General features: G+C 38.3%; 1 protein-coding gene across 4 annotated transcripts; it reads left to right on the plus strand.

Annotated features, from left to right (window-relative positions):
• The first annotated feature begins 1,530 nt into the window (after positions 1-1,530).
• On the plus strand, positions 1,531-10,422 carry LOC124216037 (27 kDa glycoprotein-like). 4 transcript variants are annotated; one of them, XM_046620088.1, is made up of 5 exons: positions 1,531-1,589; positions 5,375-5,494; positions 5,730-6,212; positions 6,519-6,654; positions 7,200-10,422. In XM_046620088.1, the coding sequence occupies exons 2-5, from the start codon at positions 5,458-5,460 to the stop codon at positions 7,522-7,524; spliced, it is 981 nt and encodes a 326-aa protein (XP_046476044.1). In that variant the 5' UTR covers positions 1,531-1,589; positions 5,375-5,457; the 3' UTR covers positions 7,525-10,422. The 4 variants fall into 4 exon arrangements, with proteins under 4 accessions (XP_046476044.1, XP_068991087.1, XP_046476045.1 ...); XM_069134986.1 differs by lacking the exon at positions 1,531-1,589 and adding an exon at positions 1,759-1,859; XM_046620089.2 differs by lacking the exon at positions 1,531-1,589 and adding an exon at positions 3,612-3,726.
• Positions 10,423-20,352: the final 9,930 nt, after the last annotated feature.

The raw sequence follows: 20,352 nt of genomic DNA on the forward strand, positions 1-20,352 counted from the left end.
TTTACCCCAAATCCAAGGATCAAGAAAATGACGCCGGGTGGGGAAATTCGGGCGAGGTGTTACGAGAAGGGAGGCTTAGATATGCTTCGCGGTTTTGAAACTTGTACGACTGACCAGCTCAAACGGTGCATCAAGAACTTGAAACCCGTGATCGACGTGAAAGTAAAAGCCGAATGGTACAAAATGCCCAAGTACGCGATCGACTTGATGATCAACTTCACATTGAGAAAAATTTCATCTGTCATAGTACCTATAACAATTCAGTAAAACAGGTATCGTTGGAAAAACTGTTTGAATATTGTTGGAATTACGAAGACGAGGTACGTCTAACCATTTTACGCTACTGTCGATCCATTTTTGGTAATTGCAATGCAAAATCAGTTTCTTCAGTTTACTCCACTTTTTTAGTTAAACAAGGCTTTAACGTCAATTTATCGTTGCGCGAGCGTTGAATTTTCGCAACAATTACAAGAAAATACAGTAACGGTGATCGTAATGAGAAAGAATAGTAACGGATACCAGACTTTCCGGTAACAGCTAAAAAACTAGTTTTCATTTTGTTCCTAGAACTATATTTTTCTATTGTAAAAAATGAAAATAGTTGAGGACTGAGCGGAAAACGAAAGTAAAAATTCCTCACAGTGCACGGTCGAACTTCTGTACGGTGACAAGTGCATGAAAAAAGGGGAGAAAAATGTCCTTGACGTAGTTGACGGAATGATAACTTCGTTGAGGAACTTCGCTGACCACGACAAAGAAGATCCCGTAAAAAGTCGATGAATTTCTGAAAAAAGATCACTGTTGATCCAATTTCTTATCCCTGTAATATTCATACTTATCTTTTTTTTAATATATGGATGTTTAACGACATTCTCGACATGCGATTAGTTCAACCGTCGCGAAATGTGTCAGGAGAACAGTGGAAAGTGGATTTTGATGAATGCCTAAACTTCGCACACGCGTGGTTGACATAACAGACATATTTTTTTGCTCACAGAGTTTGTTAACGGCCGTGACATGTCAGCGTGCATGACGGCGTGCGAGGAGAAACTGAAGAAATGTTTCATCCAGCACTTCATTCATTTAACTATGAAGAGGGACGCAATTCCAAATGGGATAATTGGACTGTTGGACATGGTGTTGAAACAGGGTGCGTGCCAGTAGGTTTCACTAGTACCGATTATTCTTCATGCTAAACTTTTGAACCAACATTTTTTCCACCTGACATAGTTAATCATCAACAGCGAACAAGAAAGCTTTCGCCAATGCACTGTGAAGATGAAGACGATTTTTCTTGACCTTGGTGAATTGTTGAATAACTGTGAAGATCTTTGAGAGCTTCAACGATGCCGAAACATCTGGTAGATGGGTTGTTTACTTCATTTTACGATGTGACGAGAATACCGCTGATATCAAAAATAAGTTGATTTTTATACAGCACCTTGTTGATAGTGTTGTGAGTACACAGAGCTTTATTCGGTTCACACACACACAAGAGCATGGATCATATATATAAGACAATTCCTATAGTTGAGCAGTCAGTGTACAGCGGTCAGTCGACCCAGCCAGACGTTAATCGATTGTTTTGAGTAAGGAATTATGATCACTCATAATCGATGAAGCTTATTTATGGTTAATTAGTCTTAATTAATTACACATGTTATAAACATTCCATAAATTTCATCATGCGGTGTAATCACTTACGCACGTAATCTTCGAGTGTGAAAATTCGTCTTGTGATTATTGCGGATTATGGGTAAAATTTATCTTTGACAAACCTTATTTTTTCTGATCTTCTTGACGATTTCTCGCATGGAAAACACCCTCTTTACCCGATCGTCAATTAACGAGTGAGCAGTGTGAGTATCAACGTGTCAGAAACCACGTGTAACTGATGCATGGTACTGTTTCACCGATCGCCGGTATCATAATTCACGATCCTCAAATCCAGTTGCCCACGATTTGAACTTGTAATTCAGTCATTGCTGGTATAATATTATTATGCGATAATCGCAGATTGCAAGATTGTTGTAGAGTTGCAAATTATGAGACGCACTGACAATGAGCTGAAAACTCATTAGGAGATAAAATGACGCACCGTAATTATAATTATTTCGCTTGTGGCACCAGATCGACAAACGAACAGGACCTTTCATTCAGGTATCTGCGACACGTTTTCGAAAATTCGACGTCCAAAATAATCCTGAGGCACGATATTGTCCTGTTCAGGTGTCGATTTGACGTCTCATGTCGTTATTCGAACCTCCTGATTCTAATTAAACTAAATCAGTGTAGATACTTTCCACATCTCTGCTTGTCGAGCTGGATTGAGTAACGAGTTGATAATATTTACATTAAAGTGTGGAAATTAACCGTGCCGACCAAATACCTTATCTTAGTTCTTGGAATTGCGACATTCTGATATCAGCACTATACAGGAAACCGCAGTCTTTGCGACTTCACCACGCACAGATGCATGTACGTTGTTGGTGTTTGGCATTTTTTTTTTTTTTTTTTTATGTATACGATGGCCTCGCGACAAAGGTTGGCTGTAAATTCTCCATGGAATTCAATTACACGGGATAACTTTGGTTATTATACTTTCCGGGTTCTTTTACATTTCGAATGTTTTTCTTCGCGGATGATATTGCTCAATTTGATGTTGATATAATCAATTCAATGATGCATTACACCGGTCAATAGTGGTTTTGTTGCCATTGATATTTGAATGGTCTTTGAAAGGTTTGATGTCAACGATCGTAGGAGTATGCGTAGTTTTTCCAAATTGACTCTAGTTTTTTATTTTATCAATATTTTTATATACGATTAAGAGAAGCAATTTTAGGTGAGAAATTTGATTTTCAATATCTAAAGTTTATTAAAAAAAATGCTATCGATAGCTTTAGTCTTACTTCATTCAGACAAAAGTCAAAAAACTATAGAAAATATAATAATTTGTTGTTCTTGGCATGAAAAAGGGGAGAACCACATTTAGTCGAAAGGGAAGCAATTAGGGTGTTCCAAGAACAAAAATTCTTTTCTTCAAACGCGCATCAAAATTTCAGTACAGCATTTCAAATAGAATATCACAGGCAAATAAGAGCTTTTAATATTGATTTTTTCAATTTCCCATTTAAATAACTGTAAAAAAAAATTGAAAAATTTTTGAATTTTTTTTTTCCATCTCGCAAACGGCTTGACTTATCAACTATCTAAATACAAATTCTTATAGGAAATTGAACACTCTATAAAAAAGTACTGAAATCAAGAACACCCTGATACATCTGGCGTTTCGCGTACTCGGGGGTTGCCAGAACTGCTTTTTCATAGACAAGGGGTTTTAAGCCGATCTCTCCGATTTGACTTTTTTTGGTAATATGTCATAGTAGACTAAAAACTAAGCGATACGTGTTATTTTTTAACTGCCATTAAACACTTTAAAGTAAGGCGTGTCAAGAAGCGATTCACGTCTTCGGCTGTGTTCGGTCTTTCTCGACTGTCCTTGTACCGCTTGTATGTAAGCACTGATATATGTAAAGCTCAGAGGTCAACTTTGAGTGGGTCCGTTACAATACACGTAATGCAGTAATGAATAATTGATACTTACAATTGTTACGCTATTGCTGTAAAGGGACGTGACGTTAGAATATTGTTGACTAAATTTCCGTTGACTCAAGGAGACGAACCACAAAGTGGAATAAAAGTAGCTGTTGTACACCGCACAGTGTGAGAAGCTGAATTGTTATGGGAGATAAAGGAACAGCGCATTTTATACTATCACTAATACAACGCGTATAAACACGATATTGTAAAATTAAAATTAGTCTGTAATTAATAACGCTGAATGTTTTCTCGACCTTATCTCGGTGCGTGTGAATAGTTCTCGACGTTTAAATCGATGAATAAGTCAGGAATTCAATTCATGACGTTACGGGCCTAAGGGGGGCCCTAGTCAGAAATGTAAATACTGTCAAGACCTTTTATGCGCGGTGAAATTTACATAGAAAGGATTCCAAGTTAATAATTAAATTTAAAAAAACCATCTCAAAAACGGGGGGTCCTTAATTAACATTCCATGTTGTCGGTAAAATCATTTGTGTCGTCTCTCATTCGTAAGGTAGCGAGTAGTAAGCCTGGTTAAGTAACTGAATTTATAAGTAACGTTATTGTAATGATTCACGTTTCGCAAAGTCAGTTATTTCGCTATTTTAGGAATCTATGAATCTCTGAAATAGACCAAGTCATAATGAGACGAAGCAAGAAAATCATATTTTCAAAACTTAGCCACTTCAAAGTCACTACAAAATTTCAAAATAGTAATTTTACCCTCCAGTGTTTCGTTACGCTAACGTTATTAACTTCAGCCTCATGAATGAAATACCTATACGTTTTAATTTCCGATTTGTTTACGACCTATTGTCCACGTGTTGGATCGCGGCATGTCGAACCGTTTGGGCTTATATTGGCGCGCCGCCCGCCAGGCGCCAGAATTTGTTCGGATTGGAGTGGCGACAGATCGCTTTGCCCGTCCACTCCCAGCGTCAGCAAACTACGTAAGCGCAGCGATTATAAAAAGGGTTGCCCACAGTTTCCAGTTGATCATAAATAGGAGCAAAATCAGGCATTTGTGCACGGTTCAAACAACATAATACAACACCTACGGTCGAAAATTAAACGGAAAATTTAGAGTGAACGTGTGACATGACATGGTTCTGTGATAGATGTAATTATTAACACCCGTGGAAAGTTGAAAAGTGATAGGAAAAAATTGTCATCTGGTTATCCTTTCCACATAATGAAACCAGATCGTGATGACGTAGAATTGACGTGTAACTTCGGAATTTACATTCGAGATTCGTAGCGAAGAGACACATTTTTGACTCGTGTGTGAAGCTTGTTGATATGTGCACACATGTGCTGTATGTGGCTATTAATGTGAATTAAATTCACCTAGCCACTTTTGAACGGCGGGCCGTTCATTTTTGCTGATATGAAATACAACATATCATATTTATAGCGAGAAAAATTTGCTAGAGCAGAGTACAATTTCGAAATTTTCAGGTGAGTTGACACTGTAGTCAGGGCGGCTAGGTGGTCTAGTGGAGTGAGTCTCCGGTAAAGCATCTCTAGATACCAGGTCCGATTCCTGGCTCCGTCGTTAATTTTTCAACTCACCAGAAAATTTCGAAGTTGTATTCTTCTCTAACTTCGGAATGTGCAATGAGGAATTCTCTGCGCGTACGGGAAAATTTAAAGCACGCCGAGTCATTATACACGAGAAATGATGTCATATACACTGAAAATTATGATTGTACAATACGTGATTAGGGTTTCGTATTACCACTAAAAGTAAAGTTAGTCTTCATATCTACAGCCGTTGAATAATACATGCGTTACACCGAAAACATTTGCAAGTGGAAGCTCGCTGCCGATTACTGATACCTACGATACGCCAAGATGAGGATCAACGTCCTGACAACTTTTCTTTTCACTGGTAAGTCAGTGCACCGAATAATTATACGTTTTAGAAATATTATTTGATTCCTGATTCGATCCACGAACAACGTTTTGACCTTGTCATTGTGGAACGTTTCCAAAATATAATAACACAGGAAAAAATGCCGAAACCATTGACTGAATTGCAACCAGAATGGCTGGTAACGTTTTGGAACGTAACGCAGTTACAGAAGTGTCCAAGAAGAAATATCAACCTTTCCCTACTGTTCCAGGGATTTTGTGCCTGACCTTCGGACAAAGATATGATTCAGCGGCGAGTATCGTATATAGAAATGCACTACAGGTCGTGAGAGATGTGGTTATGATGGTGACTAATGAAAGCATGATCAAAGACCTGGGACTAATCAAAAACTTTACGAAGGAAGCGTGCTCAACGAATGGTCAAACCTGGAAGGAAGAAGAAGCAACGAGCAGCCTAGAAAACGCCAAAAAATGTATCAACGATGTATTGAAGTCGAATATGAAAACCGCCCGCGAAACGTACAAAGGCAATTCCCTACTGGATACTGCTATTGAGCACTACGTAAGAAGTTATTGTCCAAGCAGAATAACTCTCGAAAGATGTATGAAAGAATATTCCAAGTCCTTCGAGCATTGCGTGGATTCGCAACAACTCAAAACTATCGGGATAATCGGTAAATTTTCAACATCCACGCTCGAATTCGTCTGCGAGAATGACGCCAAGATGTTTAAGGGTCAGTATGTGTCATTTAGTTTATCTAGTCATGCGAATGCGTCGTTTTCCGAATCGTTCAATTGCATTTTAAATTGTTGAGTCTCGGCTTCGTCCTGCGGAAGTTTGTGTTTCGTTATTTATCAGTATACTGCGGCATACCACCATGTGATACACAGTGAGCAAATTTATTTATATCGCATCAATATCATCTCAGTTTTCCTAGATAGTGTCGAATATGCTCCCAGTGTTGGAACTCGCATACACGCGATAAACAATCACCCGTAAAACTACGTTAACGCGTATTGAAATTTCATATTATTTGCAGATTTGTGTATCAATGGAGGCGTGGAATGTTATAATTCGATTAACGATCCCGACAAATGTTGGCCTGCACTGACTACCGGAATCAATACTTTAGAAACTTACAATTTCACTCTGGTTTGGAATGACGCAACATGCTCGTAAGTATTACCAGTATCTTCAAAACGTCTCTCTGATTAGAAAGTCTTTAGACTTGTCTTACTTTCATTTTCGCAGTAAACCAAGTGTCTCATTTTCACATAAACAGTTGAATAAGTCGAGAATATGGACCGGAAATCTTCCAATAATACAAATACCAATGCACAGTTTTTATCTTACATAAAGATGCAGGTTGAAGATTTCGATAAGAATACGAGAGAAACTCTGCATACATAGTTACAATCGAATAGAAGTAACAGTTTTTCAAATTTTGAAAACTAGTGCAAGTTCACCAGCACATCCTTTTTTTTGTTAGCGAATCGAAACTTTGGTACGACCTTATTTTTCGACCTGCAGTACCGTTCATGATTTGAAGATAACTTTTGGAAGTTTTAAATCTCAACGAAAAGTTATAGGTCTCGGGTCAAAGAAACGTAATCAAATGATTGCTACGGCATTTGAAATAGTTTGATGAACCAATTCCATTATGCGTCTCTTAAAAGATGTAGATTCTTATCTCCCATTACAATTAACTTCTAATTAATAGGGAACTGAAATCCGCCTACAATTGCATCATCGAAAAGATACCAAACTGTAAGGGCCATCAGATAACTGTAACTTGCGTGAGAGGTGTATTCGACGTGTATCTGGAAAACTTAGGCTGCAAGAATTCAAGTAATTCATCGACTAAGCCAATTCGGACAGACGCATTTGGAAGACCAATTGTAAAGGAAGAAGAAGAAAAAGAGAAAGAGGAGAAGCTGAATTTGGAAGAAAAAAAATCAAGTAGTTCACAGACATTACCAGTTATTAGCATCAGCGCTCTCTTCTCGACTACAATCACCCTGGCGATCTGGTCATGGAACGTTTAAAACTCTTATTCAGAAAAAAATATATTTCTAACACGCAACACAGTGTTTCGGCAAAGTAGCGATGTAACGCTTCAAGTCGAAGTATTGTATCGTACTCCTTGATCTGATTTCACTCGCTATTTAGAATCGTCCTCAAACATATACATACTTACTCACACTCTTGTTTTTGGTATCATCCATGTATTCTCTCGATTGCGTCAAAGCTCAATTGCCTTTCTGACCTCTAGCGATACGGTTCGTATGTGTGTGCAAAAATACAGCATATCTTTTGTTCGTTAATCATCAATTGTATTTTGCGCCTCTTCCTTCAGAGATCAAATTGTAGTACCCCTCACTTGCCTCATTTGTCGCCACAAGTTTTAAAGCAAGCTTTTTTCCCGGGTTGCTATGCAACCCATAACCTGCTCCGTTGTTTATTCTCATTCTTTCGCTTTGTGTCAACGTCGTCACACGCGAAATATTAATAAAAACGCAAAATGTTCAAAAGAAATGGGAAAGAAGAGGAATCACGATCATCCACCGTCAAGGGAAAAGAAAAGGAAGGTCTTCACTGAGAGACTAAGAGGAATGGTGACAAATATTAACCGGAAAAATAAAAAACCTAAGTGGAGAAGAACTTAATCTGTGCTTACGGGGCGAAAATGACCACCACGAAAATTGTCTATTTCTGAAAGATCAATTACTGACAAAGATTTGTTGGTCTCGACACCTTGTTGCTATGCCAGCGATTTGATTGCTCGGCCGCGTGCCTTCGGTCTGACCGGGGCGCATGCCTTCGTCTGACGAAGGAATGCACCATGCATCGTTCAGTTTCCTGGGTCTGACCCTCGGAAATGTAATTTTTCCTTTTAATGAAAAATTGAACAATTTAAAGACGATGTGAGACAAGTATTGGCAATTTGCCCGTTTACCTTTCAGGTTATAGATCGAGTTCGCCACATCGTCGGGATCGCTCTCGAACCCGTCACAGGAAAAACGGCGAACGCAGACGAAGGTCAGATCGTCGCGGCCGGTCTCCTGAAAATCGATACGACTTCAGTCGATCACGACGTTCGAGAAGTTCTTCGCGTCACACTCGTCGCTCAGAGCGTAGTCGCTCGGATGATTCTCGTCGCTCGGGTCATTCTCGTCGCTCAGAGCGGAGTCACTCGCGTGAAATTGGCCAGGGCTCACAAAAACTTCCGCAGGAGTCGGAGGAAGAACGAGAGGAATTTCCGATACGGACTCAGAAAAATGACGAGGTGGAAATCGATACCGAGCAGTTGCCAGCGGGCGCACTAGGGGCCGAATCAACAGCCCCGGTCGACAGGGAACAACACGCGAGCGTGACCACAACGGACAATGAAAACCAGCCTGATCATGAAGTTGACCTTGGAGAGGACGTATTAAACGTTATTGGACCGCGTTTGGAACCGGACCGGAAAAAGGCCCCTGCATTGCACAAGGACATTGTCATTCGTTGGAAAGAGATCTTTAAAAAAGGAATTTCTAACGAGGAAAACAAGAACCTAGTGAAAAAATATAATATTCCCGAAAATTGCGGATTCATAGCTGCCCCAGTGCTAAATTCGGAGGTTATTGCTGCAATACAGGAGAATGTCAAAACAAGAGACAAGCGTATTACGGAAAAACAAGAGCGCATCGCTGCCTGCATGGCAGCCAACGGAAAAGCTATCTCGATTACTTTAAAATTGGACAGTCCAGATAAACTCGAACGGCTCGAAATTGAGAGCGACATAGGAAGACTCCTGGCTTTTCTCCAGAGGGAGGAATCAGAAATTCGCAAGAATTTAATCCTCACGAATCTCAATTCATCCGTCAGAGAAATCTTGACGGGCTCGACAGTCGACGGTTTCCTGTTCGGGGAAAATCTGGAAGAAAAAATAAAGACTGCAAAGACGATTGAGCCTGCATCAAAGGACCTTTATGTCTAGCGTGAGCTCTCGAAAAATTACATGCGTATTAATGCGTTATTGCGTTTTTGGTTTGAAATGTTATGAAAATTTAAAAATGTTTAAAAAATAAATATAACAATTTTCTAAACAGCCGTAACTCGCTTTAAACAGCTACAATTTGATCTCTGAAGGAAGAGGCGCAAAAAACAATTAACGATTAAACGAACTTACCTAAGTGAAGTTCAATCGTGATTGTATGAGCGCCTCTTCCGAAGAAATCAGTCCCGCCCACCCATTAATCTCGTATGAGATACCCAAAATATATCAGTTACGGCTTAGAAAATAGAACTTTAAAAAAATGAGAATAAACAACGGAGCAGGTTATGGGTTGCATAGCAACCCGGGAAAAAAGCTTGCTTTAAAACTTGTGGCGACAAATGAGGCAAGTGAGGGGTACTACAATTTGATCTCTTCGGAAGAGGCGCTCATACAATCACGATTGAACTTCACTTAGGTAAGTTCATTTAATCGTTAATTGTCTTCAATCATCATCCCGATACACTCACTCCTATCCTCTATCACTAATTCACAGACCCCACGTCAATAGACCAGTATCTATCGCTATCTCTCCAAAAACATAGGTATAAACGATGTGTTGATGACATTTTCACTTTGGTAAAAAAGTACTACACAATTCACTGTTTGCACTATAAACAAGGAATAGCTTGATTTTCTTGGATGTATTTGCTAGAATATACGGTATACATATTATATTGTATGAGAGCAAGAGAAATACAAACAAGAGTGTATGCCTCTTTCCGTAATCCCCATGTAGGTGTGTGTCGTGTGAAAAAAGAGAGAGAAACGCGGGCGTGAGATCAGGTGTGCGCCGCGTACCTCACTTCTACTTCTACTAGCGTTAGAAATCATGTATTACCGATTGTGTCTCTAAATTACTATTTTTATTCAATAAATATTTCTCAAAAGTGTTAGTGATTAATAATCCTGGTGTCACTGAATGTAATTGGTACCGCAAACATACGTTATCAGGGAGATATTTACGTTATCGTTCTATTCATCCAAAAACTTACCAAGTTAGTACCGCTATAGCGATTTAATTGATATGACATGTCCAACGACTTCTGATTGTAAGTCGGTAATTGGAGTGAATGAGAAATAAAAGAAAATAGAATCTTTCTGTGAATATGATATAGTCGTTCCGAATGAAGCAAATTAAAAGATAATGTTAATTAATGTTTGGAGGACTAATGTGTCTGTGGCAGCTTCACACCAATGGTGAGCCTCCGCAGCTTTCACGAACGAAATGTTAACTTGCGATACGATGACATGTCGAACCAAATTCTAAGATACGATGATTTTCTGTTCAGCCGTCGATTATATGTATAATTTTGTGTAAATATAGCGGTGTCGAGTTTAATGCTAATTAACAAATTTTTTTTCAATCTACGATTTATTTTTATCAGTTATCCGCCTCTTTTTTTTCGTTGAATCGTTTCCTAAATTGCGTGCGATCACGTGTTTAACGTGCATTACATACATGTTATATAATATGATTGGATTAAATATTGAAAAAAAAAATAACTACAGACATCGCTTCATTTTGAACTGATATGGAATCGAAAGAGGATTAGTTAACGAATATTCACCCCGAATTTCATGATTTTATCGACGGTATAATTGTAAGTATCAAGCTAAACGCCGGATGCTTCGGCGCATCGAATCTTAATACAAAATTTGATTGAAAATGAAAACGCAATGAAAGAATTCAAACTGTCTGTATATAGCAGTTTGAATTACAGTGTTTTGGGTTTATGAGAATAAGAAAAATCAAATAGAAGCATGGCGAAAGTCAAAGTCAGTCATTCGACCTGAATATCTTCTTCGACCTTACAATAAATTCCCCACGTATACGGCACTGTTCATAATCATCATTCACTCTAAGTTCAAAGGTCGAGAGCATAACGACGGCAACTTTTCGGAGAAAAATTGCGGAGAAAAGGAGGGAAGGAACTGCGGGGCAGGATCAATGGTTAAAAAAATAGGAGATATCAACCGCCCAACCAACATCCCGCGCCCGCCGCAGTATTCAAATTTGCGCAAATGTGAGACGTGATTAGTTCGAACGCGGATGCCTGAGCGGACATCTTTAACGTCATCAACATCACCAAGTAAAACCCGAGTCAAGTTGCAGCATTCGTTCGTCATGCTATATTCAAATACACAAAAAATGTCGAACGATTTCTTATATTCGTTGGCTGTATAATCGATGGTAGATCTTATTTTTTCTTTCTCTTCGTACAGGAATGTTAAGCTTCAACGTCGTTTTTGGTCAAAATCAAGTGATTCGAAATATATTAGCAGCTTCCAATAATTTTGGCATAATCGATCAAAGTTTATTGGGCTGCTACCTTAGCGAATTTAAAGTACTTGTAAGATCAATCTGTGTATTTACTGGTCAGTCGTGGCCGGAAGACATTGCCACGGCAGGGCAAATAAGGGCTGAAGAATGTATCGCATCCTTGACGAATTCGACGCGATATTATAACAATTGGGACTGGCTCCCTAATGATACCGCCCGAGTCGATACCTACGTGAACACCTACTGTCCGAAAATCACTTCTCTCAGAGCCTGCGTTAGAGAGTTTACGAGGTCCGGTGAGCATTGCTTGGTACAGGCATCGGGTTATCACGGGTTATTACAAGTTCAGACCCACCGGTATCGAGGACGAAAAAGCGTTAGAAAAGTGAACAATTGATATCAGTCAAGTGATCCTCGTTTTTTCGTAAAACATCGATAGCCCTGCCATCTGTAGGACGACTAGTGACCTCGACAGTAGTAGTCGTTAATCATCTCGGCCGGTATAATCCAAGAGGATTGTGCAAATTTTTAGCACCGATGGTAAAATAGTACCGACGGGGATTTGACTTATTTGCATGAAGCGCTGCTATAACTGCACTTGCGAAGAAAACAGGCTATCAAGAGAACACTACCACCAATAATATTTTTGTAATTTTACATACTCATGGTACTGAAAGGTGTGTAACGTTTTTTTTCAAATCAACTTTTTTTATTCATTTACTTCATCCTTTTGTTACGTTCCGAGAGGAACGTTTCGAGTCGACTCTGATTCGCCGCGTGATTTAAATTGTTCTCCTGACTTACGTAGTTGGTGTATGTAAATCTCGGGAATCCGCTGATCAGCTCCTCAGATCTTCTCGTTCAACTCGCCTACAATTCTGAGAGTTTGTTAGGTAGGGCTCGTGCCAACCATCACTATGCGTGATTGAAATAATTATTTATGACAACACTTGGGTTAATTACACATTTATTAACGGTCTCCTTCTAGTTCTCGATGGTAGGTTTACAATCGTGGTACAGATTGGTGTTAATCACTATCGCAGTGACAAACTGTTAACAAGTTTCGAAGGTTCTGAATGACTTATAATGATTTTATTCTAGGATTTCGGTAGAGGTCTGATCTGTTCTCTATGATGTCTGAAGTTCTTCTACTTATTCTGTTTTTTGGGAAGGTTGACTTAGAGGGAAAATAGGAGGAGTTCAAAAGGAGTCGCGGTTTCTCGCGGGTCTCGGATGATTGGTTGAGGATGATGAAAAAGTTGGGGGTAAGGTTTCTGGTTCGTGCGTGGGATCTCGGTGGCGGATTGGCGCGAGGTGGTTGGTTAAGAGAAGCAAGCGGCGAAGCGCTGACTGGTCTTGTTTTTGTTAAAATAAGGGCGCTATCCTGAATTCTGGGAATAGGGGTTTCTTTCTCTGTGAGCTATCCGTGATTTATCTTCCCTCGTTTCCGGTGTTTTGTCTTTTTGGTTATCTTAACTGTTGCAGGTTTATTACTTTGGGTTATTACGGTTGAATGGGAAAAAATATATATATAACATGTATGTTATGAATTTGACTGATGAAATAACGGTTAATCTAGCGTGTGAGGACTGTTGATATAAGAATTTGGACGTTGTGATGGTAACTAAGTGCGTTGGTATTAATCTACGACTATCGGTAAGAGCACGTAGGGCTCTCTTATGGTAACTGCACGCTGGTCAGGTAGAGCGCAGAGAGGGCGCCGCCGTGGATACCGGCTGGCACGTAACACCTCCCCCGTTAAGATTCGAGCGTCCTCGCTCGAAGTAAGCGAGTGCTGTTATACCGACGTGAAGTTTCCATAATTCGATTACTTCTAAGGGTTAACGTGATAAATCATATAACATATTACATAAAATTGTGAATCACTTAAATTTACATGAAATTAATAATGAATTATGATTACTTGAATAATAGTAAAGTATAGTGAACAGAATATTGATTAACTAGGTATAAGTGAATATACTTAGAGTGGATATAATAGTGCTTAATGTCTGATATTTTGATTATTCTAAGAGTATATACGATTAAGGTAAGTAATATTGATATAAATGCCAATTATTATTCTATGATTAAGGCATGAATTATATAATGTTTGAAATATGTAGTGAATATACTTAAGATTATTCATAAAAAAAATTTTAATTTTATAAGCTATTATATGAATTATTACAGTTCTATGTAATATTTTGGTATTATTATTATATATGTTATATTCTATGAATTATTCTATGAGTTCGGATCTTTGTAATCTGAGGTTGTTCGTTTCTATAAGATTGATTGATTTATTTTGTATATAAGTAAATTTTCTGAAGGTTTGTATACTTCCGATTCTAGTATAAATTTCATCAGCAATCCGAGTAATTGAAATTTGAATTTGGTTAATAAGCTATCTTTGCTCTGTCACAATGAATTATTTTACGTTTGTTTTTCTCTAATTCTATTTCTATATCATTCTTTTCTGGAAATATTTCTGTGATTCTGTACGGTCCCTTGTAATTGTCATCTAGCTTTCCTGTCTTTTGATTTTTCACTAGATAAATGCTTTGTCCTATTTTGAAATCAACTGGATTTATTTTTCTGTCGTAATATTGTTTCGATCTGGCTTTAGCTTTTTCTAAATTTTCGCGTGCTGTATTTCGAATTTCTATAGTTTTAAGCATTAGGTTCTTTACGTAGTCGTCGTAGGTCAGAGTTTCGTCGAGGGGTGGGAATTCTGAAGGCATGCGGGCGTTCCGTCCGTAAACTATCTCGAATGGGGTGTGGTTTGTCCCTTCGTGTCTGCTTGTATTGTAAGAAAATGTCGCGTGAGGCAACCATTCGTCCCAGTCTCTCTTCGTTAAATAATGTTTTAGATAATCTACGAGTACTTGATGGCTTCTTTCTAAAGAACCATTTGATTGAGGATGGAATGCTGTAGTCTTGAATTGTGTGATTTTGAATGCTTTTGCGACTCGTCTCATTACTTGACCAATGAATGCTGCTCCTTGATCTGTTAATATTGTTTTTGGACATCCGTATTTACAGATAAAGTTTTTCACAAATGCATCTGCAATATCTTCAGCAGTTGCATGTACTAACGGTATTGCTAAACTGAATTTTGAAAGATTGTCTTGCATGGTCAATACATACTTGTAACCGTTTGGGGATGTTTCGAAGGGTCCGACTATATCTAGCGCTACTTTGTCAAATACGTCTGCAGATGTGTCTGTTATGACCATAGGTTGTTTAGTTTTAATGCGCGTTAGTTTTTTCTTTTGACAGCTGACACATTTCTTTATAAAATCTTCTATTTGCTTTTTCATATTATCCCAAAAATATTTCTGTCGAATTCTGTTATACGTTTTTGTAATACCTTTATGTCCTGCGATCGGAGATTCGTGATTTTCTTGTATTATTCTAAGTCTGATATCTGGAGGTGGAATGATAATTTTGTCTTTACAGATCGTTATGATAATTTGTGTTCCGGCGAATACCTGTCTAATGATATTTTTAATTTTAATCCATCCAAGATCGTTTATTCCACTTTTACCTTGCGATATGCTTGCTGTTTTAATATTCAAATCTTCCATATTCTGTTTCAAATGTACAAATGCATCATAATAGTTATTTTCCAAAGGTGTGTCTTGTTTATATTCTTGAGTAACCAATGCGATTATTCGTTTCTTTGGTGTTCCTAATATAATTATGTGTCCTATCTGATATTCTGTGACTGGTTTAATGTTTTTCAAGTATCCTTTTTCATCTAAAAATTTACCTATCTCGCCTAGTGCTATTCCGTTAGTGGAAATGAAGCATAGATAATTATCTTTTCTCATTTCTAAATTGTCTCGAGTTTCTATCAAGTTAGTAGATTCTTGTCTTGGTAATTCTACTGAGGCTTGCGAATCGTCGGATACTGTGATATCCGATACGTTATCTAAGTTACTTATTTCAATTGATTTGTCTTCTAGATTCTGTGGATCATTAAGTTCTACTATTGCATCTAGATCTGGTAAAGCGTTTGAAATATTTATCGATATCGGATTTCGTTGGCTCTGAGGATCTGGAGTTATATATGTTTTCGAAGATTCTTTGTTAACGTTCTCAAGTGAAGCTAGGTTCTTGGGAGTCTGCAAAATTTCCGTTGCCTGTTTTCTAATTTTTTCGGTGCTAGTTTTGTTTCTCGCGGCTTTAGGTTTTGAAGGTTTATTTGCATGGGTGCTTTGGTGGCCTTCTAAACCTTTGTAACATGCGTATTTATATGTCGGTCTATGTTGTCTCGTTGTCCGTCGGGGTTCTGGCATGTGGTTTATACCACTGTTAGTGTTAATCTTTCTTGTATTTTCGATGTTTTGTTTAGACGCAAGCGTTCTCGGTTTTACGGTCTCGGTCTCCGTTATCTGTTCGTGTCGAACTGGTAATTGTTCTGTCCTTTGCTTATCTCTAGCGTCGCTTCCGCTTGAGGATGTGTTTATTGTTTCATGTCCGAGATCTTGGAGCGTTTCGTCAACGTCCATCTTTTGTGTGGTCTCAAAGGACTTGTTTATACACATGGGTTCTTGCGAGGGGTGTACGTCTGCCTGAACTGTGATTGTATTAGATTTTTCGCTTCCCGAAGCTGATGCAACGTCTAAGGTTATAATGCGTCTTCCTGTACATTCCTTGTCCAATTCTATTTTGTCATGAAATTTCTTTTGTTTCGAAATTACGTCATTCGTCTTTGAAATAGGGTATGGAGTAATTTCGTCTGCGTCTGTCGTTACTTTCAAATTATCTGTAATAGTTTTACGTCTTGTTCTAAGTAATGGTGAAGGTGTAAATTCAGCTGTTTTAGAAGAACGTTTGTTTAATAAATCTCTGGCTAAGCTTCTCTGGAAATTATTCTTCCTATTGCTGGAAGGTGTTCCTGAACCTGTCGGTGTATTATTAATATTTGGCACGGATACAATCTTAGGGGTGTGAATAATCGTAGCTGAAGTATGCTCTTGAGTGGGTGTCGGGGGTGAGGCTAGAGAATGCCCGCTTTCTGTGACGACTATAGCTGTATTTTGTCTTATACTAGGTATACTCGATTCCATATTACTTTTATTAATTCTATGCTTTACTGGATTTAATTTATAAGAATCATCGCTATCCAGTGATGAGGATTCAGAGTCTACATAATCTGGGAGTAACGTAGATTGATTTTTCTTTGATCTTTTATCCATCGAAGACGAAGATTGAGAATCTGATTCTATTTCTATGATAACAGATTGTTGATTTTCATTCGATTTATTGCTAGCTAAAGTTCTATGATTTTCTGGAGAGTCTGATAGTTCATCCGATGATGAATCTTCGTATTCAGAACGATGTCTGAATGGAGTAAAGCGTTTAGCACTTGATTTTCTTTTATTAAGGATTTTTAATTTCCTATGTTTACCGGTTTCCTGTGAGTTTGTATTTTTGTCTACGAATTTAGGTCTAAGACGACTGGCAATAGGTTGCGCAGGCCTATTGTTATCCATCGTTCGATTTTTGCTATAGTCGGAATTTGAGTCTAATCGTGCGCCTCTCGGGTTTGTCACGTTTTTAGAATCTACCGTTCCGACATGTTTGTTTCCGCCTGAGCTCGGAAAACCTAAAAAGTCTTCCTCGTCTGTACTCACTGCAGCTTCTTGGATTTTGTAATCTGCCTGTATAGTTTCTTCTTCCACGGAGGAACTACTTACATAACGTCGTCTAATCTTCGCGTCTCTCTGAATTAACCTTTGAGCGGAGTCAGATGACGACCGTAGCCTGGCTATACCCGGTGCTACGTTAAGAGCAGGGTCTGTTGATCGTCTCCACTTGAATTTTATGGGATATACGTCCCTTTTTCCAATATCAACGGGGTTTCTCGACAACGCGTCTGCGTTTGTATTTATTTTGCCCGCTTTATACTGAATTTTATACTGGAATTCTTTTAAACGTTCTCTCCATCTCATTACACGTGACGTAGGGTCATTCGTAGAATTTACCCATACTAACGGTCTGTGATCGGTTAACAATGTAAATTGTCTACCATAGAGATATGGTCTAAAAGTTTTAATTGCATAAACGATTGCCACCATTTCCTTCTCAGTTGTCGAATAATTTCTTTCATGCTTGTTCAAAACTCTAGAAGCATACGCGACGGGCGCGTCTTCGCCTGGTTTTCCTTGCGATAAAATGGCTCCTACTGCGAAACCAGATGCGTCTGTTGTAACTACAAATTGTGACGAAAAATCAGGGTATTGTAGTATAGGTGCTTCACAAAGTTTATCGCGCAAGATTTCGAAAGCTAATTGCGTATTAGAATTCCATTCAAATTTTTTGTTTTTGCTAGTTAATTCTGACAAAGGCTTAGCGATTTTAGCAAAGTTCTTAATAAATCTACGGTAATATCCGGCTAGTCCTAAAAATTCTTTAACATTCTTCGTGGTTTTCGGAACAGGAAATTTCTTTACAGCTTCGATTTTTTTTGGATCTGGTTTAACTCCGTCAGCTGATATAATATGCCCTAGATATTTGACTTCCGTTCTAAGAAATTCGCACTTGTCCGATTGTAACGTCAAGTTTGCTTTTCTTAAGCGTTCAGCGAGCTTTATAAACTTAGTTGCATGTTCTTCAAGTGATCGTGCATAAATTACAATGTCGTCTAGGTATACGAATAAATCTATTCCCTGTAAACCTCGTAAAACTAAGTCCATAAGTCGTTGAAAGGTTGCTGGTGCGTTTTTCAGTCCAAAAGGCATTCGGTTAAACTCGTAATGTCCGTGGGGTGTTGTAAATGCTGTCTTATGTTTATCGTCTGGATGCATAGCAATTTGATGGAATCCTGAGGCTAAGTCAAATATTGAAAAATATTTTGCTCCACCTAGTTGGTCGAGTATGTCTGATATTAAAGGTAATGGATAAGCGTCTCCAATCGTTTTTTCATTTAATTTTCTATAATCGATAACTAATCGCCATCGTTTATTTCCTTTTGAATCTTCTTTCTTTGGTACAATCCATAGTGGTGAATTATACGGTGAATTTGATGGTTCTATGATATTCATTTTTAATAAATCTGTAATCTGTTTCTCAATTTCTGGCTTTTGAAAGGGAGGATGCCTGTACTGTCTGGTGTTGATGGGTATCTCGTCTGTGGTTAGTATACGGTGCATGCATGTGTTAGTAACTCGCAGGGGTTCTCCGGGGATGTGAAAGAGGTCAGCATACTCGTCGATTAAGAGAGCAACTGCTTTACGCTCTTCTGAGTTCAAATGGTCTAATCGCAATAAATTGAATACTTCATTAGCGCGGTTTCCTCGCGTCCGAGTTATCGCGTGCTCTAAAGTTTCACATTTTATGCTATTACTATCCTCGTCTACGCTTGTATCGAAAGGGTACAAGGGAATTACGGGAATTTCCATTTCAACATCTTCATCCAGTGTGTTAATCGCGTACAAATAAGCTATTCCATTATTATTTGAAACAACGGTTTCGCCTATGTATATACCTTCCTGCGTATCTAAGCGCGGTACGTAACCCTCTAAAATTTCCGTGTTCTTGACTCGAATAAACATCGCGGTTTTCTGTCTGGCCAGCAGCAGTACGCTTTCTGTTTCTGAGAACGGTATGTTGATCTTGTTTAGGGTCACGGACTTTGTTCGATAATCGATCTTTCCGTCATTGTCATGCATAAATTCTGATCCTATAATACCTGTATAATTTAATGGAAAATCTTGTGAAACTACATTGAATTCTCCGAGAATATTATTAATCCTGATTTTAATTTTTCCTAATGTCATTGGTTTGTCAACTTTTGAGACTCCATTAAGTTCGTAAGAAATCGAGGCATCGATCGATTCTGGATTTTTCAATTCACTTATTCTTATCAAATTTAATTGAGATCCTGTATCTACTAAAAATTTTCCATTTTTGTGTTTGAGATCTTTTGATTCTATAATTATTGATGGTGATCTATGATTTGGGGATATTGAACCGATATTAAATTCAGCACTACGGATTTCTGGTGCATTTATATTTTCTGTATTGGATTTTATTACTCTGCTACCTGACGCTGAGTCTCGGAGTTTCCCGTCGTCGCGTCTATTCGAGGGGAGGCTCGAGCGTTTCCCGCTTGTGTATTAGTAACGTTGTTTGTCTCTGTTTTGCCTCCTTCACGCCTGCTATTATTATAAGCGCGTTTTCTACAATCTCGGATAATGTGACCTATTTTCTTACAATAATTGCATTGTAGGTTAGCGTTTGGATTCGAATTTTGAATTGTTGCTCCGTTGTTTTTATTTTTTAAGTAACGGCATTCGTCTATTACGTGGTTATTTCGTTTGCAGTATCGACAGTATTTATCTATCTGCTGATTTGAGTTTGATATATTTGCTTGACTTGAAATATCTTGTCGATTGCCATTGATTCGAGAATTTGAAATTTTATTCCGGTTTATTGCATTTGAACTAACTGTTTGAGCAGTATAACAAGCTTTTTCTTCGGATGCTTTAATTGTTGGTTTATACATATTTTCGGCGTTCTTGATATTCTTTTGACGCTTTT

This window comes from Neodiprion pinetum, chromosome 4, assembly GCF_021155775.2.
Source record: "Neodiprion pinetum isolate iyNeoPine1 chromosome 4, iyNeoPine1.2, whole genome shotgun sequence".
Lineage (NCBI taxonomy): Eukaryota > Metazoa > Arthropoda > Insecta > Hymenoptera > Diprionidae > Neodiprion > Neodiprion pinetum.